The sequence below is a fragment of the Eschrichtius robustus genome, chromosome 19, assembly GCF_028021215.1.
Source record: "Eschrichtius robustus isolate mEscRob2 chromosome 19, mEscRob2.pri, whole genome shotgun sequence".
In the NCBI taxonomy this organism is placed as follows: Eukaryota; Metazoa; Chordata; class Mammalia; order Artiodactyla; family Eschrichtiidae; genus Eschrichtius; species Eschrichtius robustus.
The window spans coordinates 16,257,220-16,284,108 of record NC_090842.1 but is presented as its reverse complement, the minus strand read 5'-3'; the positions used below and the strand labels follow the sequence as shown (position 1 = coordinate 16,284,108).

Genomic DNA, 26,889 nt, shown 5'->3' with positions numbered 1-26,889 from the left:
GCAGGTCTGCTGGAGGGTAAGTTCCATGAGGGCAGGAATGTCTCCTTGTCCAGTTGGATCCACAGTGTCTGGGACTTAGCTGCAAACTAATGGATATGTTTCATGACTTGGCAAATAACTACATGAACAGACAAGTCTTCTTCTCTTAGAGAGAGAGCTCCTAAGCCCTTGTCTTTTGTGGTGGTGGTGGGGGGGGGGGAAACTGCCACGGAAGCTTCTTTCTGGTGAGGTTATCAGCTGCCTCTCTGAGCAGGTCACTCTTGCAGACCAAGCAAATGGCCCTTTCTTAAAGGGACTGGGTTTTTGCTTCCATGGAAGGTCATCAAGAGGTCATTCTGCTCCTTTATGTTTTTATTGCAAAGAAAATACACGACATGAAACAGTACTTTTACGTCAACTATGATCTCACACCGAGGCGTAGCTCGCTCCATTTTGCCGCAGTATCTTTCTCCTGCCAGGGTGGTATGACTAGTGGGTTAAATGTACATCAGAGTGCGTTATCAACTCAGAGCTGTGAGTTTTTAAATTCTTACTAGAAACTTCAAGTTTTCCACGTTCTTTCCCGGAGAGGTTCTCTGAAGTGTGCCCTCCACTGTTGAATCTAGTATTATATGTAAGATGGAACAGTGGTTTGTAAACTTTTATTAGTGGAGCCCCCTTTCTTAAAAAATGAAAACTAATTTGAACCCACTAAATAATGTTTTTTTAAAAAGCTTTGTAACTATAGTTATTTTAGGAGTTTAGATTTGTAATATTTGTGCATCAAAAAAAAAAAAAAAAAGAATAAAGCAGAGCCGATCAACATTTTGATCAAAATTAAGAGTTATGGAAGGTAGTTAAATAGTCTGGACTAAGCTTCTTTTTTGTTTATGTATTTTGTTTTGGTTCCTTTATTTTACAAGTCTTCATTCATGTGGAGGAGTAGTTCCAAATGGTAATGGTTTTCAGCAGTGTGCCTGGTAATCTAAATGTCAGAAGTTGTTTTACTCGGAGGTCTACACAAAAACTAGTTAACTTAGCCACACAAGTTAATGCCCTGGCCTCCAGTGTGTTAAATTTTGGCCTATATCACATTTGAGTATGTTTATTATAACAGCGTTTAATAATAACCAGTAGATTTTTTTGATAATGGCCATTCTGGCCAGTGTGAGGTGGTAGTTTTGGTTTGCATTTCTCTAATAATTAGCGATGTTGAGCATCTTTTCATGTGCCTCTTGGCCATCTGTATGTCTTCTTTGGTGAAATGTCTATTTAGGTCTTCTGCCCATTTTTTGATTGGGTTGTTGGTTTTTCTGATATTGAGCAGGGCAGGAGTAGAAACGCAGATGTAGAGAACAGACATGTGGACACGGGGTGGGGGAAGGGGAGGGTAGGATGAATTGCGAGACTAGGTTTGACATAAATACACTACCATGTGTAAAAGAGATAGCTAGTGGGAACCTGCTGTATAGCACAGGGAGCTCAGCTCAGTGCTCTGTGATGACCTGAATGGGTGGGATTGGGGGGAGGGGGAGGGAGGTCCACGAGGGAGGGGATATATGTATACATATAGCTGATTCACTTCACTGTACAGCAGAAACGAACACACCATTGCAAAGCAATTATACTCCAATAAAAAAATAAATAATAACCAGTAGCTTAATAACCAACTTAAAATGGAACTAGATTCAGAATTTGCAGAACCCCTGCAGCATCATGAGGTTCCCCAGAGAACAGTTCAGGCACCGTTGCACTACAGGACAGCTACCCTAGAAGTACACTGGGACTCTTGCCATTGGAAGAGCCTAAGGCTGTTCTTGCTGAAAAACATCACCGTGGTGTGGAATGGCTGATGAAGGGCCCCTCGTCTGGGTGTCCCCGTGTCACCTGAATCAGATGACTGCTGCCACGTGGAAGGCAGCCTTCTGTTCCAGGTGGAGAGTGGCTGTGCAGGTGGAAGAGGTCTCGGCCTTCGCTCTGCGGCCTCGGGGCCCCTCCTCTCTCTGCTCTCTTGTCAGTCTCCATCCTGAGAGGATGTCGCCCGGCCGGGGCGTCTCTCTCCGGCCCCTGCCTTGGTCTGTTGAGGACTCGCCTCTGTGCTGTGAATATGGAAGAACTGCTGGTCCACGTGGAAAAATGTCACTTTACGTTTATAAATGAGAGGAAATATTTCTACTGTTTATGCTAGAAGCCCCGAGCCGTGCTTTCAAGCTCTGAGAATTATGTCCCTCAGCGTGGCCTCGTTGGCCTCCTGTGCTCTGTCACTGCTCTACCCAGAGCTGCTTTCTTCCTCACCCCCCATCTGCTTTTCACCACTTCTTGTAGCTTGTACCCTCTCTCCTTGAGTTAAATGTTTGTGCTTGCAAAGCTTATTAATAGCACCAGCACCGCTGAGTGGAGTAGTGATTTGCTTCCCCTTTTTAATTTAATTTTGGCTTTCAGAAACAAATCTGGAAGAATATTTCGGGCTGCTCCCTTTTGAGGCGAACTCCAGTTAATCCTTTTAAAGCACGTCTTGGGGGGTCAAGTATCCCCCACGTACTCTCCCAAAGCCATAGGCACTTCAGCTCATCCCCTTTGCAGTGGCATACATGCCCCGGTGGTCGCTAGTCATCGGTGGGGTCCAGCTCTAAATCCATGGCTCTGGAACCACCTGACACCCTATCCCTGAGCCTTTTCTAAAACAACCTACCTAAAGACATGTTGCTGCCCAGGGAAATTTTTTTCCCCAGCTGTGACTTGACAATGATCCTAGTGCTGTTCGAAGGATTTATTGAGCACGTTTCAGCAAACATCAGAATGCCACTTGTGTGTGTCAATTTACTGGTGGTGATGGTGGGGCGACGGCTCCTGTGTGACAAGCCCTTTCCATACTGGAGCTTGGGATTTAAGGTGGGCAGGCAGTGATTTCATACAGAGTCCGTCCGTTGGAGGCACTGAGTGAGGTGGATGCCGTCAGGTGTGGTCGGCAGGTGTGATTGTGGACCGGGGGTCTGGGGCGGCTCCCCCAGGTGTGCGGAGGGCGGATGACGGTGGTTTGTGTTTTCAGGCTGGTCCCGTCATCGCCTCTCCCAGTGCCTCGTCTAGAAACTTCTCCCGATGCCCGCAGTCCTGCTGTTTGCTGTAACTGTCCGCAGCCCCTCACACCTGTCCTTCTAGCTTATGTATCCTGACAGAGAGCGGCACTCTTGTCACCAGAGAACATGGAAAGGTGATTTTCGAATGAAAGTGGAGGTGGGGGGTAGGTGTGATTTTTGTTTGTTTGTTTGTTGTCTTGATAGTTGAGCCCCAAGTGGCAGAGAGACGACCCGAAGGGGAGTTGAGAACCAGGAACTCTGCGTGAAGGGGCGCCTGGCGTGGCTCTGTCTCCTATCTCTGAGCAGCCCGGGGAGCCAACGGCAGCCGCTGGCCAGGAATTGATTGCATTAATTGATATGCCAATAAGAGAGCTTGTTACATCCGCCATTGGTTAGGAGGCCAGCTAACAAGTCTGCTGATCAATGGCACCAATAAAGATTTCATCCATTAATGAGCAACATGGTAATTAATGTTATCCATAAGCCAGTTAGCCTGGCGAGCTGTCGCGCTGGTTTGCGCCGTGAGTGGCGGCACCGGCAGTGGCCGGGCAGCCACCCCGTTCGGGGTGGAGTGGGGCCTTCAAGCAGGATCATGGGCTGTGAGAGAGCCTCAGACTCCGGAGGGTTTATTCTGAGTGGAGCAAGGAAGGAGAACCTGGAGCGTGCAGAGCCCTGGCTGAGGAGGCCGGCGGAGTCCTTGCTGGGCCCCAGGCTGGAGCGCAGCTGCGCCCGCCTCGTCCCCCATACCTGCTGGGACGAGAGCGGGACGCACTTTTCTCTTCCAGCCCCTTTGGCTGCAAAGCTTTCCCACGCGAGTCTCTCGGGGCTCCTAGGGGCGTGATGGAATGAATGAGTCCCCGGGTCACTCCGGTCCCAGCTGGGCACGCTCTCCCCAGGGACAGCCCCCATCAGTGGCTCACACGCACTGCCCTGAGCTCCTGGAGGGTGGGCCGTGGCCTCTTCTGGGAACCGTGAACAAGTGGTGAAGTAACTCACATCCCCCCCACCTTGCCCCAGCCCCCTGCTTCCGTGTTTCACCGGGAAGAAACATTTTGCTAGAAGAAAGAAAGAAAGGAGAAACAGATGATTTGAAGCCATGCCTTTTTCCTTCCCCCTGGTTTTCTGAAATGACATCAGTGGGTTGTTTGCCAAGCATAACCTGGCAGCCCGGCGGCTCTGCCTGACTGCCTGAGATTTCTGGGGACTGTGCAGCTCGCCAGCTCCAGCCGTGGCTGCGTGCCAAGGTGACGTTCAGTGACTAAGCAGAAACGAGGGAGAGGGAGAGAGGGAGGAAGAAGGTATGTGTGGTTGGGGAGCTGGGGGGGAGAGAGTGGTCCCGGGGCTGGGTGTGGCGTGGGGAGATGTGGAGGCATGTCCGGGTCACCCGATCAAGAGGGCGGGTGTCGGGGACGCTCTGGCAGGCCAGGGAGTGTCCCTGTGGCACCGGGTGGGGGCAGGGAAGGGGGGTGTGCAGGGCAGCAGCCGCAGATTCAGCCTGGGTGGTGGCCAAAGGGGTCTGACTTGGGAGGGAACCGAATAAGCCGAAGCAGAGGTGACAGCCCCGAGGGCCGGGAGCTATTGAGAAGGAGGCTTAGAGAAGCTTTTATCAGCATCAGGCCCAATACTCCTCAGCGGAGTTTCCTTTGCATTGTTAGGTATTGACCCTCAGAGACCCCTTGTGGGTTCCCTAATTGAAAATTAATACTAGATCAATGCCATGGGCAATTTGCATATTGATCATAAACAACTTTGAAGGCACCAAGTGTGCGCGGCAGATCAATAGGGCTCCTGAGTAGGCTGCAGAGGGAGCACCTCCTAGTACAATGCACTCCGAGAAAGGTTAATGATTTGGGAAGTTCCTAACTGCTCAGCGCAGGGAACGGCCCCCATAACGCACAGCGTCAGCGAGAGCGATTAGTACGGGGCCCCAGCCGCCTCCCCCCGGCCACCCCCGTCCCCAGCAGAGGGGAGGACGGCTGAGCTGGTGTGAGACAAGGGCTGGCCCTGGGTGTTTTTATAGTTGCCTTTTTTGGTGATGGATGAAGTCTTGGGGCAGTTTATTCTGGGAAGTGTACTGTAGAAGGCCGCAGCCAAGTTAAGGCTCCAGTAATTACTCTGGCCCCTTCCCCAGCACACGGTTCTCCCGATGACTTGAATGGAATGAAATGAGGACAGGGCAACAGCTCCCTTTACCCAGCCTCCTCCGCAGGCTTCCCATCACTGGGATCCCGAGCTCGTGTCCACTTTAAGCTGTGATGGGTTTGGCCCCGTTCTGCATCCTGTTCCATTCACCTCCCAGTTTCTGGCTTCGGACTCCTCGCCCATCACTCACCCTCCCCTGCTGTGTGCCTTCATGTCCTGCTCTGGCATCAGGTCTTGCCTTTCTGGTCCATTCCCAGGTGCTCCCGTGGATCCCCAGCAGGCCTGGGAGGCGCTCCTCCAGGTGGCCCCCCTCACCTGCCCCCTGCTCGCTTCTTTTGTTTTCCTCCCTTTCTCCCTCTGGCTCAGATTGGCTCCTCTTGTCTCCTGGCCACAGAAGCAGTGTGTGGACCAGCTACCCTGTAATTGCTCTGGATTCCCCCATTAATGTTTACAACGAAGCCCAGAACACTTGAGAGCCTGACCACTGATTCTGTCTTCATGCTCCCAGGGTACCTTGAGATGGCTGGTCTGAGGATCGGGGCCAAAGGCAGCCTGAAGAGACAGGTGATGCCTGGCTACCTGGCTCCAGCCCTGACGGTGGAGGGTGGTGGTGCCGGTGGTGGTCGCTAGGGGGAGACGCCTCTTAGGTAGTGGCGAGTAGAGCGGACTTTTTTCCGCAACAGCTCAGCTCCCACCCGCACCCCTCCCCGCCAAATTCATCTTGTCCTAAGAAGAGCTAGCGTTATGATAGCAGCCCTGTCAAGGTCACGTCACTTTAGATGGTTATTAAGTTTGCAAAGTGTGTTGAAATTCATCGGTGTGGAAGGGCACTACGGTTTCAGAGAAGGGACATGCAGAATGGTTGGTGGATGAATTTCTAGGTTGGAGCTGCAGCCCTTCGGCGCCGTGAGTCCTTCACCCCGTCCTGGCGCTGTCCCTTCACCTTCACAGGGAGGTGCTTTGGACCATGGTGGTCTGGTGGGTACTTCTGGCGTATGGCCGTCAAGCCTGTCTGCGTGCTGCCGCATCAAAGGATGGCCCATGTTCCCTTTCTCCTCTTGGCATTTCGTCACCTCAGGGTCGGCTCCTCCCCACCCCCCAGGAAAGGGAAAGGCTCAAGGAGATTTTATCTGTCTCTGCATTTATGTGTTACATGTACACATACTTAGAGAAATACGGTAGCCTTTCCCCTGGGAAGCGCTCCCAGGGCAACTGCGCAAGCTGTGTAGGTTGTCCCCACATGCACAGACCCCTGCTCTGCTGAAGGGGTTGAGCGAGGACCCAGGCCACCCCAGATCTGACCTAACAAACAGGGCGGCAAGTCCGGGGCTATATCTGCCCAGAGGGAGGGGTGAGGAAGGGGAGCCCTTGTTCCGATTTTCACACAAGTACCTACATGTTAGCAGTGCCTCTGGCCCAAGGATGGCAGATAAGGCCTGCAGGAACTTGCCCCCAAGACCCAGCTGAGCTCATCTCTGAGCCCCTCCCCCCTCTGCGCTTGCTATTCTTCCGGCAGCCCAGCCCGCCCCCCTCCTTGGGCCCCTGCACTCGCTGTTCCTCGTAGCCTGGAAGGCCTCTTGTGCTCACACCCTCACTTCTTCCAGGTCTGGGTTTGAGTGTCTCCCTCTCTGAACTTCCTCTATGAAATAACCCCTGGGATTCCTTTTGTCCCCTGTCCCTGCTTGCTTCTCCTCCCTCATCAGCGTCTCATAATATGTCCACTTGTCTCGCTGCTTTTTGTCTATCTTGCCCCCCACCTTCTTCCTCCTCCTGTCCCGTTCACAGCTGTATTCCGTGCCCAGAATAGGTGCTCCGTGGACGTGCGACGGGCGGGTGAGTGCACGGACGGCACAAGCAGAAGTGTAGCTTCTCCAGGGGCGCCCACGACGGCAGCTCTAAAGGGAGCCAGTTAAGAGCACGGGCCTTGGCATCAGCTCTGTGGCCTCTGCCAGTACTTTAACCTCTCTGAGCCTCCGTTTCCTCATCTGTGACATGAGAGTAATAATAGTGTCTGCTTCACTTGAGTGATGACTGTACTACTACCATTATGATTATTATTAGATAATAATGACTTAAGCAAATGGAGGCTTTCAAGGAGCCTGTTGTTGGTTTTCACGGTAAGGTTCTTTGCAGTGAAGGATTTTACCCAGGCAGGAGAAGAGGAAGGTAGCCAGCATTTTTGTGATCAGTCCCACTTTGCTGGTCCCTTCCTTCTTCTCTTTCCAATCAGGGCACTTGTGATTATGTCAAAGAAAATGTCACGCAGGCCGAAAGCTCCTGGGGCAGGATGAGGGTGACCTGACGTGGAATGTGGGAGCTCACGGAGGTGGGGGTGGGGTGGAGGGTCGCGGGAGGCTGGAGAGCCCCTGTCAGCTCGATTCTGGGCCGGGTGTGGCTGCAGCCCCGCCAGCCCAGTGGGCAGGTGCCGGGCCGTCCCCGCGCATGTGATTGCTTCATTACGGGTAGCCTTTCATTGGCTTGGCTGCACTGTGCTGATGAACTGAGACTGGGGACAAGAGCACGTAATTGAGGGAAATAAATTCCCATCACAGGCCTGGCTGCAGCCAGAAGTGAGTGTCCACGTGTGTGTGTGTGCATGCGAGTGGGTGGCCAGGTGTTCGTGTTCTTGCCGGGGTGCACCTCCCCTGCCTTCCTTCCCTTCCAGAACCTCCTGGGCACTGGCTGCGGGCCCCGTGAGCAGCATCCTTCCAGACCTGCCTCTGTTTCCCCTGCTTGGAGCCGCTTGCATTCCGCAGCGCAGTCTTTTCATCCCCCTGAGGGACGCGAACCTGCTGGGGGCTGGGGGTGGTGCACCTGTTCGCACACCTGTTCTTTCTCTTGTTCAATCCATCTCCTTTCATCTGTTTGTTTGTTCACCTTCAGTCCTGTCTGCACCCTGTGCTTAGATCTCCATGAAGACGGAGAAGGGGGAGCTCTGGTGCTGCCCTTCTTAATTGAAATCGCATTTCATTCATCTGGGAAATGAGGCAGAGGAGGGGGTGGAGCCGTTTTCCACCGGCAGCTGATTCTCCACGAGACCAGGCTTGAAGATACCAGCTCCACGAATACATAGCACGATCTTAAGAAAGAATTTAGGAACCAAAGCCATTTGCATAAAACTACACTGAAAACCACATAACCAGCCACATGATTTTAACCAACACACACACACACACACACACACACACACACACACACACGCAAAAAGTCCTACTGTAATGCATTTTCTCAATACCAGGAAATTAGTGGCTCAGGTCACCAGAGCATCTGAAGCTGGTCATTACTAATCAGTTGTTTACAGCAAAGAGATTTTTTTCTTCTCCTCCAGTGTTTTCTGGGCCTTAAAAGACATTTCCTGGAATCCTGACTGAAGTCAGTGTGTGCAGTGGGCTGGCGATTCGCATAATGGCTGGCCTGGGGTGGCAGGTTGCCTCAGTTACAAAGAAGCACGGGTGGCGTGAAGGCAGAGCAGAGAGAAATGGAGAGCCCTCACTTGACACCCTCTGACCTCAGCCGGTGGAGCTGAATGCTGGAGAGCTGGGACTGAAATTGCAGTCACTTTAGATTATTTGGAGTGAGGAGAGACAGGGAAAAAAGGGTCTGTTGACTACAGGAAGCTGAATTCTTCCTCTGCTGAAAAGCTTATTAATGGAAGGGGAAAAAGCAATTACTTGGCTTTTGCTAGTTCTCTGTGGCAGGGATTCAGGGCTGCAGCAGCCCCTTGGACCTCACCCTGGATCCAGAGTATCTCTCATGGGCACCACCCCAAGCCATTTGGGGGCAGTACTTCTGGGATCCCCCTCTTCCAGAAAGAGTGTGGAGGCGGGGGGAGGAGAGAGAGAGGGAGAGAATGGGAGGGAGAGGGAGAGAGGCAGACTTGTCCTGTCTTTAACGTGATGGTTTTCCTTTGGGTACCACGTTGCCACTGGCAGGAAGTTAACAGGGTACTATTTGCTTAGAAGCATGCATATCTGTGTTCTTAGGGGCTGGTTTTTGGTTCGTTTTGGTTTGGGTGAGGCCATTTTTATCCATGCTGTGCCTTTTATCTCAAAATATAAAGCAAAACTAGAAGTTGCTTTGAACAACTGTGGTACCACTATTAGAATCCATTTGCCTCAATATCACAGCTTTAATTGAGGAAGATTCCCGAGGAGCCAGCGTCCAGGGAGCAGGGTGCCAGGCCTCACCTTTCAGTGTTTGGCTGGCTGCGTGAGTGTCACCATGACCACTTGTTCCCTCCATGGCTGGTGCCCCTTGGCCGCCTTTGGAGACCCTCCTTTGGGCCAGCTCACTGTGTGGTCTTGGAGCCCTTCCCTTCTCCAGGCTCTGGTCTCCTAGTTTGTAGAATTGAGGTGCTTCAGCTCCGCCAAATCTCTCAAAATAAAGGCAGATCCCTCTGATGACCAGGTTGCTGCAAACAGCCATTGTTTCTCTTTCCTAAATCTGTTTTACTCGTGTTCATGCTTTTATGCCTTCTCCTTGTCTGGACTACCCTACCTATTTTATATTTTATATATTTACATTTATATCATTTTAGAATTTCTAAAGCACACAAATTTTTGATTTCACTACCTTAATTGTATCAAGCTAAATTTTATACACCTCGATTTTTTAGTCCATTGACCCATTTTTGTCTCCGTTCTTCAACTTCGTTTTCTTTAAGGCCCAGTTTCTGTCATTTCGTTTCTCCTAGAACAATTCCTGTTCTTTCCAACCTGTCACCAAAGTTTTTTAGTGGTTGAGTCAGTTCATAGACTAACTCTTTTCAAAAATTGAATTTTTTCTGCCATAATATGTATTTAAGATACACTCTTACCTACGTTTTTTTTTTTTTTTTTTTTTTTTTGGAAAGTATCTCATTGGTTACTGTCTAAATCCTCCTCTTTATTCCTCCTTCTCTTCCTCCTTTTTTAAAAAAATTTATTTATTTTATTTATTTTTGGCTGTGTTGGGTCTTCGTTGCTGCGCATGGGCTTTCTGTAGTTGCGGCGAGCAGGGGCTACTCTTCATTGTGGTGCGCGGGCTTCTCATTGTGGTGGCTTCTCTTGTTGCGGAGCACGGGCTCTAGGCGTGCAGGCTTCAGTAGTTGTGGCGTGTGGGCTCAGTAGTTGTGGCTCGCGGGTTCTAGAGTGCAGGCTCAGTAGTTGTGGCACACGGGCTTAGTTGTTACGCAGTCTGAGGGCTTCTTCCCAGACCAGGGCTCGAACCCGTATCCCCTGCATTGGCAGGCGGATTCTTAACCACTGCACCACCAGGGAAGCCCTCTTCCTCCTTTTTATGTTTAAAGGTGTTGCTCCGTAAGTGAGGAATCATTCACTTTTTCTTCCTAATCGTTGGACGATCTAATCTTTAATATTGCATTGCATTTTGGCTACTTTTCATTCACACCTTTGGCTTATTTGACTGCTTTTCTTGCTGTAAATATTGGCCTTACAAAATGAAGCAAAAAATTTTGCTTGGTGAGGGTTCCTTTCCTTATTTGCTCTACTTAGGGTCCATATTCACTTAGAAAAAATTGTCCACTTTTGAAAGTTTGAGGAGGATTCTAACTTAAGGATTTCCCTGTGAGAGGTTTCTGGTACTTTCTCCTCAGTTGCAGTGTGCACACAGAAGAACTTAAACCTCCAAAGTTGTTTCTTTAAAATATAAATGTGGGCTACAAACTTGTATATCTCCCTTATTCCTACCTGTCCCAAGAACCAACTCTTTGTCTCAGAATCACGCTTTCTGCCCAGATCCTCGATGACTTTCTCATTTCATGGCAACATTTTCTTTCTCTTTTTTGCCTTGAGATATATTGCAGGATAAACTTGGGGGTGTGTAATGGATGCTTTGCTTTTCAAAGGATACCAGCCTGTTCTTAGGTCTAAGAAACACCTTATGGGAGGAAAAGCTGAATAGATGCTTACAGGGTCTTAAGGCTGAGACTAAAATACAGTTAGTAGCTCTGGCAGATTTGAGGATGGGCTGCTGTAGCTAAAATCATTGTGAGAGGGCAGGTGTGGTGGCGGGGAGGGGTGGCATCATTTTGTTAAACCGTAGAAAAGGACCATGTCATTGTACAGGATCCAAATTTTTAAAATATAGTCTTTATAGTCAACCATTGGCATAACTTTGGAAGTTTCTAAAAAGGAGGAAGAAGATCCAAGAATTTTCTTTCTCCCTTTGGGCACAAAAGAGCTATACAAGGTGCATGTTAAAAATGACCACAATTTAGCAGTTCCATCTGCTTTTTCTCCCATTAATGCGGGAAAGCTCTTGAACATGAGCCTTTGGATTTTCTCTTTACCTCAGCTTCCTGCTTCACTTTCTTTGCAGTTTCCTAGGAAATGTCAACTAAAACATGTTGCTTCTGCTGCCCGGTTGTTTCAGACTGAAGCCGATTTGGGGACTTGATGGTTTTGGGCACTGGCCAAGTTTTTGACTCTCCACGTGAAGATGCATCCTTCAGTGTCTTGGGTGTGACCGTAAAAGCTCGAGTCAGAGGCAGGTTCTTTGCTGCTTGTACCAGGTGGTGAACACGTGGTAGTCACCTGAGGACTCCCCAGCGTGCTTGGAGGTGTAATACTGTTCTGGGCCACCACCAGGTTCATGTGCGTTTCTAGCGCTGCATTCTGGGATGTGTGATGCTGTTAACGTTTGCGGTGACCTTTGTGTAGCTTGGGTCTGGCCAAGGGAGGGCAGGGGTTAACCAGTGCTTTTCTGGGTACAGCATTGCCTGAAGTCAGCCTGATGTCTGTTTCCCAGATTTGGTTTGGAAAGTGTAAGCCTTTGTTTGTGCTTTGTTTTTATGAATCAGCTGGTTTTACCAGCTGCGCATATAACTGGCCTATGATCATGCAGAATGAAGCTCATTGACAGTCAGCCCGTCACACTGCGGTCCGTGGATGGGAGTAGACTAATATTTCTGCATGCATCCTGTGCTTCACAGGGCAAAGCTCTTTTCTTAATAGGCTAGAGACCCTTTGGACGGTGTGGGCTTCAGTGAGGCCACAAAGGGACTGGAAACTCGAGTCCCACATTTGTGTGTCATGTGACTCAAACCCCTGGTGTCGTGGTTTTATCTTTCTCCGTTGAGTGCTATTCATTTGGTGAAATGTTTACCTGTTACAAAATGTTTACCTGTTTCTCTTTCAGTTTGCTTTTTTGCATGTCCTGTCCCCAGATATTCCATCTTTCCCTCCGGCGCTGTCATATCGTGTCTCCCCCGCATTGTAACACCTCGGGTCTGCACGGCCACCCCCTACCCCCCTCCTTGCTATCATTCCCGTATAGGCTGCGTCCATCAGCATTGGCGTTCCCGTTACCAGAGCCGTCCCACAAGGTTTCACTTATACCCATTAGGTTCTAATCACCATCATCTAATATCACTTCTGGTACATCCTGTTCATTTCCCATACACCTTCATTTGTGTATAGATGCTTAAGTACACTTATAGGCCTGCCTTGACTTTTTTTTTTCATCTATGTATTTCCAACATTTTCCAAGTAAAAATAAATAAATTAGGAAACACCTCATAGGTTTTGTTTTGTTTTGTTTTGCATTAAGCATAAGATCTCTCTCTGACAAGCCCAGTCAGTTTTGACTCAGAAGGTGATACCAGCCTTCTTTAATGGAAACTGTTAATTTTTTTAATTTACACTTTTTCTATCACTCATGTGTGTTTATGTCTCTTGTCTTCTCCCCTCTAACCATGGAGGCCTGGCAGTGTTTATTTCAAACCGGGTGTTATTGAAAGATGGTTGCTTGTAGGGACTGCTCAGTCCTCACACCTGGAATGTTAAAAAGCTTTCAGGCAGATCTGTTGGGTTGACAAACGTCCCTGTCTGTAGAGGAGGGGGGATGAGGGGCGAAGTGGTACCCCACCAGAGAGGCTTCCCTTCGTCACCCCCATGTGGTCATGACCCCCTAGTTCTGACTATACATCCAGACACCTTAGATGATGCTTTCAAATCCACAAAATGGTTTATTCTGATGAGCAGGCTTATGAGGCCATTCTTCCTCCATCGAGACCCTCCTCCTTCGCTCACCCTGGCTTTTCTCGCCTTTGCCCATCAGATATTCTGCCGTTAAGACGTTACCATTTACTTTCTGCCCTCCGCCTCTCTTTCTCAGTAGCACGCCGAGTTAGAATCAGTACTTTTCTCCATGACTTTGTTTTTAACGGATGGGGGAGTGGGGAGCCACTCTTCTTGGTTTCAAGGACCTTCTATTTTGCTCGCCTCTTCTTTCCAGAACATTCCAGTTTGGTGTGAGGTTAAACTGTGCAAAATACTGTTTGAAAGAAAGGAGAAAAAGAGAAAAGGACTTGTCAAAATGCATTTGTTAGATCACGTTTTAAATGAAGTACAATTGAAGGTAGTTTTTGTCCAAAGAAAGGAAAAACCCCTGCAAATCCGCTGAGCTCCCAGAGAGCGCACCTCCTTTGTCGTCGCCCTGACATTGAAGTGTAATTTTTCATGGTTATTTGGACTGGAAAATGGGGGGGGAAGGGGAGAGATGGGCCTGCGATTATTTCCCATAAATGACAACACAATCACATCACGCTCCGCTACAAACATGCTCGGGGAATTTGCCTTTTTTACATTTCATGTGTGGAAGTAGCAGCAGCAATCACGGCTTTGTAGAAATCCAAGGGAATTAATCCCCGCCTGAACCCGGTGTTCTTCAGATTCCTGGGACATAGCTGGATTTCTGGTTTAGTGTGGATTCTGAAACCATTTCAGGGCTTGGGTTTGTATTTTACAAACTGGAACTCACATCTTTCAGTTATTTAAAAAAAAAAAAAAAAATCTTCCCGGGAATAGCCACCAGGCGAGTCAGCGACATATTTCGTTCCGTTGTGCTTTGTCACCGCACATTGGCTTTCATCCTTTCTGCACTTCTGCAGGGGGCAACCCAGGTGCTTTTGCTGAGAACACAGATAAATGGAACCGGTTGCAATACCGGCTCTAGGTGTTTCCTCCCTTTTTCTCCTCTCGTGACCCCACCCACCCCCTTAATTCTAGCACGGTTTTGACAAGCTGTTCAAATGACCCAGTGGCTTTGCCCGGAAGAGGAGAAACGGCACACGGGAGGACAGCTCAGAGTGGGGCGGTTTTCTCCCGGAGGCCTAGGCGGGCCGAGGCCGCTGTGGACCCATAAAGCGCTCTCTCGTGCCCACGCTCATGTTAGAGGTGAGGCCGAGCGGCAGGCAGATGCAGAGGCTCTCCCAGGCGTGCCTCCTGGTCCTCTCTTTCTCCCGCAGGGCTGCGCACACCGGCTGCAGTTTCCCAGGCCCCTTCAGGCTGCACAAGCCCCATTTTTCTTGTTTCTATCAACAGTGGCCAAGATCTTCAAATATACAAAAGCGTAAATGGTCTCTATTCCCCAATTAGTCATTTTAATAATACCCGGCCTTGCCTTCAGAGTGTTGATTCTTTTAGCCTGGCGCCAAAGCCAGGGGCAGTGGGATGGGGGCGGGAGAGAGGGGCAGGGCGGGTGCGAGGGCCCGCTTCCCCACCCCCGCACCGCCCCGGCTTTCCTGGCTTTGCCCGGTGTGCCTGCAGAGGCTTCACCTCGGCCCCGTGCCAGCGAGGCTGGCGGCCCTCCACCGCCTCGCACGCTCTGTCCAGAAACTCCAGGCACGGCGGCCCCAGGTGTATTCGGTAAATGAACACCTAGTGGTGCAAAGAATTCTTGTGGTAAAATGGTCACTGAAGGGATCTACGTGAAAAAAGAACATGTCACTGGAGGGTGGGAGTGGGTCTGATCTTTTCCAAGTCCCCTGTTCCTCTCCCACTCACATCCTCTTGCCTCTCAGAGGACTGAAATTCTTTATACATGACATCTTCGAGAGGGCAGTTGTGTTTAAAACAGCTGGTTAGCACTTTGGTCACACTTAAAACAAAAAAAAAATCCCCTGGGGTGGGGAGATCCCTGTGGGGCTACCAGGCTGACCCCTGACCCTTCACTCCAGCTGGTGGAGAAGAGTCCCCAGCAAGACGGCCTGGCCTGGTGGAGAGCTTAGACGGGTGAGGAAGTGGGAAACGCCGAAGACAAGGGCGACCTGGAGGGGGAGACCCACCTCTGCCTGTCCCGTGCTCTGTGCCCCAGACCTGTGGGAGGGTTTGGAGGGGCCGGGCAGGCGGGAGTGCAGGAGGTCAGAGTGCCTGTCATCCACCTGGAGAGCATACTGTTCACCGAATGCCTTGGACTCTGTTAGTGCACTGGAGTTCTCATGTCTGCTGGGGAAGAAATGGCATCTTATCCTGAGAAGGTGGGAAAGTATTACACTTCTGATGCATAAAGCAGTGCCCCAGCCTTGGAGCCCCTGCCTGCTCCGCCTTCCTACCCTCATCCTTCACCCCTGCAAGGATTCCTGCCTGGACTGTGTTAGTTGTATCTCATAGTGTTCCGCTCACCAGTGTTGACTCGGATCCTGGGCCCTTCATCTTGTGATTTGACTTTTTCTTCAATTAATCTATACCCTGTTAAGAGGTAGGAAACGGAATGGACAGTGTTTGCCAGCAATTAAAAATAATATTCAGAGGATTACCCGTAAAGGACTCCCAGGGAGGTGTATAAGTTCCCTATTTTATGTGCATGGTGAGAACATGCAGTCACCTCCACCAAGATGCTAAGTCTAAGGACTGATGTGTTAAAAGAACAGTTTGCATTTGTGGTAGGCAAAAAGTACCTTGATTTAAGGGAGAATTTCTGGGGCTGTGGTAGTGTCACTCAGAAAACCTAATGGCTCGAAGCTACCTCTCAGGCAGTTTCCAGCCACGTCATCGGGGCTGGAAAGACACCGTGGAGCAAAACCACGGCATTAACATTTGGAAAGCGTGTTTGGGAATGTTGCGGAGTAGATGATTGCGTCCTGAGTCTGGGAGTCACTGTGTGTTTGCGGTATAGCCCAGAGCACATGGAGTGTCACCTACTGATAGGACCTGCGGTCACCATCCGGTGAGACCACACTTGCCAAAGTGTCACGAGGGAGACCAGCACACTTAGCGGCCATTCACCTCTCCCTCTGCAGCCTGGAGAGGGAAGGAGAGCTAGGGTGACGAGCTGCGGGCAGCAGAGCCGTCTTCTGTCACCATGGCAGATCACATCCTGTTACAAGTTACTCTTGTAGCAGAATTTTAATGCACTGGATCTTATTCGAGATAAGTGATCTAGACCTTAGCTGTCATCTTTCATATTGTAGGATTTGATTTGACCTCTATTTGCAAAGTAAAGCGTACATACTTTGTAGAATACGTCCGTCTGGCCATTAGAGGTTTCCTGTGGATAACAAGAGGCCGAGAGGGTTGGGCAAGCTGGACGGCTCGGCCTTCATTCTCCAGTTGTTACGGTCGGTGCTGCAAGAGGACCGCCGATGTAGGCCAAGGTGTCCTACAGTGAGTCTCTAGTTACAGGAACGAGGGGACAAGACACGGTCGTGGAATCCCTCCGCCACCACCATGGAGGCTCCAGCAAAAGTAGCCGCCACCCTCGTGTCCCTCCTGCTGGTCAGAGTGTGCCGGGCCTTTCCCGCCCACTTCGGCGGTTGTCCTTGGTTAATTAGGTTGAAAATGGCGAAAGGAAGAGCTTTAACCCTATCTTCAAAGTAAGCAGATTGGTTATTTTGTTTTTCAAAGAAGAGGTCCGATACACAATTAAAACTTGTTTCTGGTAAACCTCATTCCAGGAAAGATGAGCTTTTAACAAAAGGCTTTTGACAGCTGCAGGCTATTTCATTTTTTTTAATGCCGAATGAAAAATCAATACATTTTTCTGGGTTATACATATTCAGAACAGGCCTGATATTTCCATTATAATGGAAAGTGGGTGTCTGTGCACATCTCGCCTGTCAGAGCTGCACTGCCGCATTTTCCAAGCCACTGCTAAATATTTCAAACCTGATTTGATTGTGGTTCATGACAGCTAATGTTTCTCAGCTCTTGAGCCTGCCAACAGGCAAACGCACTTTAGTTTACCGCCCCCCCGCCCTCAAACGTTGCTCCCCGCAAAGAAAAGGGAAAGAACAATTTCATTCTTCAGGGATCCCAGACCAGCGTATTATTTAAGTAACGCGGTCGCCTGAGCCCTGGGTACGGACACCCTGGTTCTTAGGAGAATTTCCAAATTTCTATCATGGAAGCCCGGTGGGGGGCTTTGTCAGGTTTGGGGGGAGGTTTGACTTAGTCCACATTATCCTGTTAAGAGTTAGGAACAGTTAGGACTAATCTCAGTCATTGATGGACTCCCCTTCCTTCGCGTCTGTTAAGTGACTTGTGAAATACGCCCAGCGGACACGGACCTCAGCCCTAGTTATTTGGTGAACAGTATCCATTTTTAGCAACTGGTGCTTTTTTTCCTGGGTGCCACACTCAGAGTGTGCGCGGTGGTGGCGGGTGCTGACTTTGTGCTGATGCCACCTCTGTTTTTGCTTCTGCCTCGTGCTCCTTCCACAGACCAATTTCCAGGTTGTTCATAAAATCGTTGCAAATCCCCGTGGGGTTGCCAGTTGGCACACACACCTCCTTCGGGAGCAGACGTCACCACAGATTGGGAAGTCATGCAGTCGCCTTCACCAACGTGATAAGTGTAAGGTATGTGAAGAGAACAGTTTGCATTTGGGGTAAGCAAAACCACCTTGACTGAAGGGACATTTTCTGGAGCTGTGGTATCATCACCCCCAAAACCTAAGCTGTCCTAGGCACCCTTCCCTTTTAGAATTGTATTATCTGCTGAAATTCTTACACCTGAGGGCTCTGCCCTTAACCAGGAGACATGAGTGAGTGCTAGTGAGCACTGTATGGGAGAAGCAGTTGTAAAAAAGAGGTGGTGATGGAAATAGATTTTTTAAAGGCCTTCAGCCGGTCTTTTACATGGAAGTTGAAGGCAGGAGGGACACCAGACTTCACAATTATTCAAGATGTGCTTCTATTTCCCTAACCCTTTAACATGAAAATATAGCCCAACAGGAGGGCTGCCCGAGTTTGAGGGCTACTGTGGGGTTTAGCCACGAAGCAGGCGTCTGTGGTGGGGGTGGTTTGAGGCGCCTCGTCTGGAGTGTCCTGAAGAACAGACCTTCGGTCGGAGCGGGGTCTGCTGCTTCCTGCTGGACCCAGCCGGGCGTGGGGATCCGAAATGACCTCCTCACCCTGGCCCTGGCTGCGCCCCTGAGAAAGCATTCCTGGTGTGTTCCGGTTGGGTTCTGAAATAGTGTTCAATTCTTTGGGGAGAAGAGAGTTTTGATTTTTTTTTTTTTTGGCCTTAAAAATGGCACAGTGGCTGTTGTCTGTCTTGGGGAAGGAAAGTAACTTTGTCTTCCGAGGGAAAGACAGGATTTTCCAGATAAAACCGGATTGTCGTCCATCAGGTCTTCACTTGTTCCCACCATCTGTCGGTAGCTGATATTATAGGGGAAAAAACCCCAGACTTCTGTAATGACCCCAGCCAGTTGCCACTGACTTCACGGGGGAGAAAATGCATTCTGTGGTCGGCGGGGAAAAAGCCTCCCCTCTGCTCTGTGCTCTACGAGCGAGTGGGTATCAAATCTATGTTCCTAAAGGGAACGTGGGCCACCTAACCAGCCGCGGGAGCTCAGAGTGTTTCAGAGCTGGATGTCATCCTGCCCCTGGTTCCCACGTGTTCTGGCGTGGGGAGACTCAGGCCCTGCCCATGGGTGCCCAAGGCACTGGTCTTAGTGAGGTTGCTGGAGGCTTTGGGGACCAATAAAACATACCCCACCTACAGAGCACTGTGGGCCCAAGCTGTCCAGACGAATTCATAGTTTATACCTCTGTTTCTGAATCGTATCTCTACCTTTATTGGTATTCAGAGCTCACAGTTTTCTGGTTACTGTCAGCCTGGGCTTTCATGCGTTTTAAAGAGCTATTTTTTCCTCTTGCTGTTGATGATGATGGTATCAAGACAGATGGTGTAACTGCTTATGAATGTCCTATTTTATTTCCCCAGGACCAGACAGTTCACTTGAAGACGTGTATTATTTCCGCATGCTCAGGTTAGGCGGCCCAGACGGTGTCTGCCTCCTGCAGCTAGCTGCCCTTCCAGGCCTCGCCATGCAGAGGGCGACACCTGTAGGTCACATGTGGAACTGCAGGGGAGCACCTGCTTGGCTGAATGGGACCTGGTTTTCTAGCTGGGGGTGAGGATACTGATCTGCTTGTAAAGGAAGCTGGCTTGTCCAGGAGTTTCTTAATCATTTCTTCTTCCACCAAGCATATAACAGCTTTTTGGTGTTTAATATATCAGAAATGATAATATTAAATCTAAAAACTTAAAGAGAAGAGGACTTGGTTTTTAAATCTTTAAGAGAAAAAGAAGCAAAAGAAGTTCCTGAGTTAACCTCTATCATCTGCCCTCTCACTGGAGCTCAGCTGCCTTCACTTTTCTGCTTACAGCAGGGCAGGGAGGGAAGAAAGCAAAGACCCAACTAGGCTCATAGAACGAGGGCTCTGGGAATAGTCACAAAGGGCCATGCGGTTTCCTTGCTCATTGCATGAATGATATGCTTATTCTTCAGTCTCTGTCTCTGGGTAGATTTGTTCAGGAAGGTTCAAAGAACTGAGGTCAGTGCCAGAATGACCATGAGTTCTTAACTCTCTGCTTGGGTGGCTGCAGCCACATAATACATAGGAGAGAGGCACTGGTCTTGGAGCTAGCCTCCCAGTGGGTAAGCTTTTTCCCTCCTCTGCAGAGCAGCGCCCTCAGACACTGTTCATCACAGCAGGGTGTTCCCTATTTTGTAGGTGTCAGACTCTCCATCTAGGGTGATAATGTGTGTGTGTCCTGGAGAGGAGGGCCTATTGAATCATCTCTTTGTATAATCACATTTGATTAATGTATGGATACAATACAGATATTTTGTATCGTAGGATATATTGGGGCAGTTGAGTATGTTTTAAGAGAGCTAGCTACTTTGGGTAGACTCAACTTGATATTGATTGACTGAATGCTGGTATAACCTTTCAAAGATGGATTTTGTAATTACAGTGTTCAATAGTTTTAACAAAAGCCTAAAAATGTGCATTGAACATCCTGCCTGAACATAATTAAGATGGTACATATAGCACATTGTGTAACTTGCTTATTATAGCTCAACTAACACTTCGTATGTATTCTTTTCTCCACTGAAGGATGTACCGTGTTAATATGGTGCTGTATATCTGACTGACTTCAAACCAGGTTGCCTGATTTTTCTCTGTTTGAACTAGGGGTGGGCGTGGGGAGACTTGATGTTAACTTGACTGTGCAGTGAGACAGAAAGGCAACATAGAAATTATTTGTGCAAGCCTCTTAGTTGGAGAGGAAAATAAGCAGTATCTCCTCTCACGCATGTTCCCCATGACTGCCTCATACATCCCCTCTTGGTGGTAATGAAGACATGTTCCCTAATCCCTAGTTCCATTTTCCAGCTCTTGGTCTTCCAGTGTCTTTTTGGGAAGAGTTAGGAAAATTTGGGTCTAAATAGATACTTTCTTCCTCAAGAGTTTTATATACCCTCTGAGGTCAATTTATTTTGAACTCTTTTTACTTCCTTTGTGAGATGAAATTTAGAAGCTGTTTTCTGGAGGGTCAGAGGGTACTACACCTTGAAATGTTGAAAAGTAGAGTTGGGGCTACAGGGACCTAGGGTGATGTTGGAATAACTCCAAGTTCATGGACCTAGATTGGACCGTCACCTCTGGTCCCGTGGATCTGGTCTAGCGCTGGCCTCGGGTGACAGACGTGGGTGGCTGGGTTTCAGTGTCTCCGCACTCAGGAAGGTGTGCTCTTCAAAGTCTCCTAATAATTTAATCATCAACCCACCTTGGTTTGCCTGCCTTATTCATTCATTTAGCCCTTTCTTTTTTTTTTTTTTTTTTAAACTTTCTAAAAAATTTTTATTTATTTATTTTTTTGGGTGTGTCGTGTCTTCGTTTCTGTGCGAGGGCTTTCTCTGGTTGCGGCGAGCGGTGGCCACTCTTCATCGCGGTGCGCGGGCCTCTCACTATCGCGGCCTCTCTTGTTGCGGAGCACAGGCTCCAGACACGCAGGCTCAGTAGTTGTGGCTCACGGGCCCAGTTGCTCCGCGGCATGTGGGATCTTCCCAGACCAGGGCTCGAACCCGTGTCCCCTGCATTGGCAGGCAGATTCTCAACCACTGGGCCACCAGGGAAGCCCAGCCCATTCTTAATGAATGTTTTAGATAATGATCCCGCGGGCCAGGAGATCAAGGGAGAAATGTCTCACTTCCTTTCCCTCAGCATCCAGAGAATCATATCCTCTTCATTCCCAGTCCAGCAAGTAAGTGACATTTTACTTCACGAGTAACCTAATGTTGGAAATGACCATTCTTCTCCCTTCACTAAAGCATTGTGTGTTGAGCTGGAGAGAATTTCCTTGGTTCGTTTTAAGCCAGTGGTGGGTAAAGAATGGAATGACTTCAAAAGGGAAGAGTACGATTCTGATATAAACTTTTTTCTCTTTCTCTACAACTCTAGCTTCTCGCCACGGATGCCTGGCGTGCCCACAGATGTTTGTTTTCTAGACCTCTTCACATTGATGAAATCATATCGCTGATATTCTGTGACTCTTCAGAATATGAATGACTGTAAAAACGTCCCGCCACGGTCTGGCAGGTGCACAGGCACCGAGAGGCCTTATGAGGGATCAAAGATTGGGTCTAGTCTAGTTCAATGCCAGTTCGCAGTGTGGTAGGAGCTAGGCAAGAAGCAAACCTGTGGCTCCTTTTTTGCGTTTGCAAGTGTAAAAGACTTGCATGCGATTTCAGATAATCAGATGGAGTTATTTCCTCAACAGGATTGGCTTTTCAATGAGAAAAGCTCAAATGAGGCATTCAGAACCCATCTGGAAATACCAAGTTTCCGCAGGTCTAGAGCAAGTTGTGGTCTCACGCCAACGAGTGGGGAAGGAAAGCCCCCGCCGCTTACCCAGACCTCGCATTGTCCGTAGTGCGGTCGGCCTCTCAGGGGCCACTGGGAGGGGAGGCGGGACAGTCATTGGCTGCCTGTGTTTTGTGGTTGGCACTTCTTTGCAGTAGGAGGCAAGAGTCCTTCATCTTCTGTCTACTTTTAATCCTTGACATTTTGTTTTTCTTCTCTTTCAGAAGAAGCCATTGAAGATGTTGAAGGGCCCAGGGAAGCGGCTGCTGACCCCGAGGAGCTTGCTAAAGACCAGGAGAGTGGAGGCGAGAAGGACCAGAGCGAGTGGGCAGGTAGGCTGTGTGGCTGCCCTCCAGCCCCCGGTGCTTCTCCCCTGGCCGAGTGAGACCAGCAGGTCCGGGGCAGGCGCATCCTTGATCCACCCACAACAGCGAGGCTGGTTCTGTGTGGGTGGGACATGGACTTTATTTTTGCTGTTTTTCAGCAGTCACCTTCCTTCTCCTATTATGTTATATTAAGGAATTCTTAAAGTTGTTTGAAATGGCCCCCAAACCAGCTTGTTTATCGAGCGAGCAGCCAGGTGTTTGGCCCTGTCCTAGGGGCTGCTTTGCTTTGAGGTCACATTTCTTTGGCACCTCCTCCCCGTTGTTGTTTTGCCCTTGATGTGATTCTTCCTCCGTGGAGGGTCCAGGGCCCTGTCCCACCTGCTCCCAAGCCCCGTGGAGGGATTTGCTGTGTGGAACTGGATCGGTGTCACCCCTGAATCTCGAAGGAGGAGTCAGCAGTGCAGGGTGGGCTTCACCCTGCATGTGGGGGCCTGGGCAGCTCTGCGCGTTCAGGGTGTCCTACCTGGGCCTCAGAGGGGAGGCAGGCAGTACAGCCAAGGCAGGAGGATGTCTTACCAAAAGCAGGAGAAATTGAAGAAGTCAGGAAAGGAAGTGCTATTTCTGGAAAAGCTGGTGTTGAGAGAAGGGGCGAATGACCTTCTCGCAAGATGATAGGATTTCTGTATCAAGGGAAAGAATTGCTGAGACTGAGAAGAAGGGCTTAGGTCTTTTTGGAGGAGGAGCAAAGTCTTTTTTTTTTTTTTTTAACACCTTTATTGGAGTATAATTGCTTTACAATGGTGTGTTAGTTTCTGCTGTATAACAAAGTGAATCAGCTATACATATACATATATCCCCATATCCCCTCCCTCTTGCGTCTCCCTCCCACCCTCCCTATCCCACCGCTCTAGGTGGTCACAAAGCACTGAGCTGATCTCCCTGTGCTATGCGGCTGCTTCCCACTAGCTATCTATTTTACATTTGGTAGTGTATATATGTCAGTGCTAGCGAGGCCATTTCTGAGAAGACTTATCGGGACAGAGAAGTCTCCCAGAAACCACCACCATAATTAGAGGAAATGATATGACAAGCAACAGAAATTATTTTATTTGGTCAACCTAATTCTTACTGCCTTCCATTATTAATATTGTAATACTTTTTTTTTTTTTTTTTTTGAGGAAATGTTTACCTTCTGGAGTCCAGATTGGTTGGGCCTTTGTTACTTTTCCAGGCATGACTGTTCTTAAATCATGTTCACTGTTGGCCTTTACTATTTAAACAAGATACAGAATCTTGGAGAGAGGCCAGGGGAGAGCAATGAAAGTGACTGAAGGCTGAGAAATATTGCCTCTAAGAAGAGGCTGAAAGAAATTGGGGCTGTTCAGCCTAGAAAAGAGAAATTTGAGTGTAACAGCTTCTAAGTATTGGTAGGGACCCGGCCCCGCAGGTGATGTGTCACCGTCCTGCATGTCCTGGGCATCCTGGCAGCTGAGGGACCGGACGGGCACACTGGACGAATTTTACCATCTGTGCTGCTGCTCACGGTCCCCATTTGAACTGGGCTCTGTGGTGTCCAGAGGCCTTTGCTTGAGCTAATACTGAGGGCCACAGTGAGCCAGCTCCCTAGGAAGATCTGGAAGGTGGGACCAGTGAGTAGGGGATGGAGGCCTTCCGCGCTCGAAGGCCGTTGAGTGTGTGGGGAGGATTGTCCTGTGTTGCTTTGCATGGATCAGGATCCCAGACTTTGCTGTAATATTAAGATGGTGAGATCTAAACAAACTTTGCAGGCAGCAATGTTTAATACACATCTGCCTGGAGGAAGTGAGCTGGGGAAGAGGATTTCACAGACACAGTTTGAAGACTGAGTCACCTTCCAGGCCAATCCGTCCTTTGTTTTCACGATTTGGGTGCCTGGTTTCCTTTTATTTTATTTATTTATTTTTTGGCTGCTTTGGGTCTTCGTTGCTGCACGTGGGCTTTCTCTAGTTGTGGCGAGCGGGGGCTACTCTTCGTTGTGGTGCGTGGGCTTCTCATTGCGGTGGCTTCTCTTGTTGTGGAGCACGGGCTCTAGGCGGGCAGGCTTCAGTAATTGTGGCATGAGGGCTCAGTAGTTGTGGCTCACAGGCTCTAGAGCGCAGGCTCAGTAGTTGTGGCGCACAGGCTTAGTTGCTCCGCGGCATGTGGGATCTTCCCGGACCAGGGCTCGAACCCGTGTCCCCTGCACTGGCAGGCGGATTCTTAACCACTGCGCCACCAGGGAAGCCCACGGGTGCCTGGTTTCTAATCCTGCCCCTGCCATGTACTAGCTCTGTGACCTCACTGCAGGTACCTTTCTGTGCCTCAGTTTTCTCCCATGAGATGGGCGTTAAGAAAAGCCCCCACTTCCATGGCATTGCTGTGAGGGTTATTTGAATATGGGAAGCTTGGAACAGTGCCTGGCATATAGTAACTCTGTATCAGGAGGGTGTTTTTGGTTTTATTTTCAGTTTAGTTAAATAAAATGAGGAAACCTAATGGCAGTTTCTCTTCAGGTCCTCCCATTTGAATGCAAAACTGTTGCCAGGCAGTGTTTTTTGAGAAGCTGAGGGGAACAACATAGAAGGATTTCATGGGATGGTGCAAATGCCATGTGGTGCATGTTTCCTGCATTCTGTGTGCTAAGGACACTGAGAGAACAACAAGAAGTAGCAGCCATCTGCAGAGCTCTTACTGTGTGCCAGGCTCTGTGCCGGGCACTTTGTATGTGTTACTCTAATCCTTACACCAGGTTAGAGCAAGCTTTGTTGGGGGTGGTTCAATTAAATCTCATTCGAAGTGTTTATAATTCAGTGGGGATGTGTCCTCACAGCACTGGCAGACATGCTGGGCAGTCAGGAGACTACATGAAGACTTAAAACGAGCACCCAAAAAATCCAGTGTCTTTAATAAGGCTCCACTTTCTCATTCAGTCATTCAAGGAACATACTTAATCTTTATCCGTATGAGAGAGAGAGGGGGAATGAATAACTCAGGGATGCATCTTGCCAGTTGCACAGTAGTAAAGGGCGAGGGGAAATTTCTTCCCTGACTTCCGCAAGCGATCCTCTTTTGACCTGAAGCATAATTTTGTCTATATTGTTGGAGTGTGTAATGACGGGCTTTATTAAGGTGCTTGGGCCGATTTGATCTTGGAATCGATTTAGGTGCCAGCAACCTCTCCTGAGCTTTCTTTGGGATCCTTAGTATTTTATAAAAAATGTCTGCGTTTGTTCCATTCACTCCCTAAATTGAGCTGTTCCTATCTGATTAAATGTGTTGGGGAGTGCTTCCTCCCGGCAAATAAATAAATAGTGATTTCACAATTTGTCCTGTTGATTAGTGGCTGCTCAGGATTCAGATTAATAATATTTCAAATGGACCTGGATAATTGGCATTTTCTCAGCTATTGATTATGTAGTTTGGGGTTTGGTGCAGGAATGGATAAGCTTTACTAAAATATTTTTTGTTATTTATTTTTACATTGGAAGGGGATTCCTGATTTCCATTTATTTATTTATTTATTTATTTATTTATTCATTCATTCATTCATTCCTTCCTAACATTTATTTTATTCTTTTCTTTAACATCTTTATTGGAGTATAATTGCTTTACAATGTTATGTTAGTTTCTGCTGTATAACAAAGTAAATCAGCTATATGCATACATATATCCCCATATCCCCTCCCTCTTGCATCTCCCTCCCACCCTCCCTATCTCACCCCTCTAGGTGGTCACAAAGCACCGAGCTGATCTCCCTGTGCTATGCGGCTGCTTCCCACTAGCTATCTATTTTACATTTGGTAATGTATATATGTCAGTGCTCTCTCTCACTTCCTCCCAGCTTACCCTTCCCCCTCCCCGTGTCCTCAAGTCCATTCTGCACGTCTGCGTCTTTATTCCTGTCCTGCCCCTCGGTTCATCAGAACCATTTTTTTTTAGATTCCATATATATGTGTTAGCATACGGTATTTGTTCTTCTCTTTGTGACTTCCTTCACTCTGTATGACAGACTCTAGGTCCATCCACCTCACTACAAATAACTCAATTTCGTTTCTTTTTACGGCTGACTAATATTCCATTGTACATATGTGCCACATCTTCTTTATCCATTCCTCTGTCGATGGACACTTCGGTTGCTTCCGTGTCCTGGCTATTGTAAATAGTGCTGCAGTGAACTCTGTGGTACATGACTCTTTTTGAATTATGGTTTTCTCAGGGTATATGCCCAGTAGTGTGATTCCTGGGTCATATGGTAGTTCTATTTTTAGTTTTTTAAGCAACCTTCATACCATTCTCCATAGTGGCTGTATCAATTTACATTCCCACCGGCAGTGTGGGAGAGTTCCCTTTTCTCCACACCCTCTCCAGCATTTCTTGTTTGTAGATTTTTTGATGATGGCCATTCTGACTGGTGTGAGATGATATCTCATTGTACTTTTGATTTGCATTTCTCTAATGATTAATGAC

General features: G+C 48.6%; 1 protein-coding gene across 3 annotated transcripts in view; it reads left to right on the top strand.

The window, feature by feature from the left end:
• Positions 1–26,889, top strand: part of ZFHX3 (zinc finger homeobox 3) — a 277,898-nt gene that overhangs the window by 206,229 nt on the left and 44,780 nt on the right. For 2 of the 3 annotated variants that reach the window (XM_068527603.1, XM_068527602.1), the window contains exon 5: positions 22,303–22,410. In XM_068527603.1, coding sequence (XP_068383704.1) covers positions 22,303–22,410 — 108 coding nt within the window. The remainder of the gene's footprint in view (positions 1–22,302; positions 22,411–26,889) is intronic. The other variant, XM_068527604.1, reaches the window with a different exon arrangement.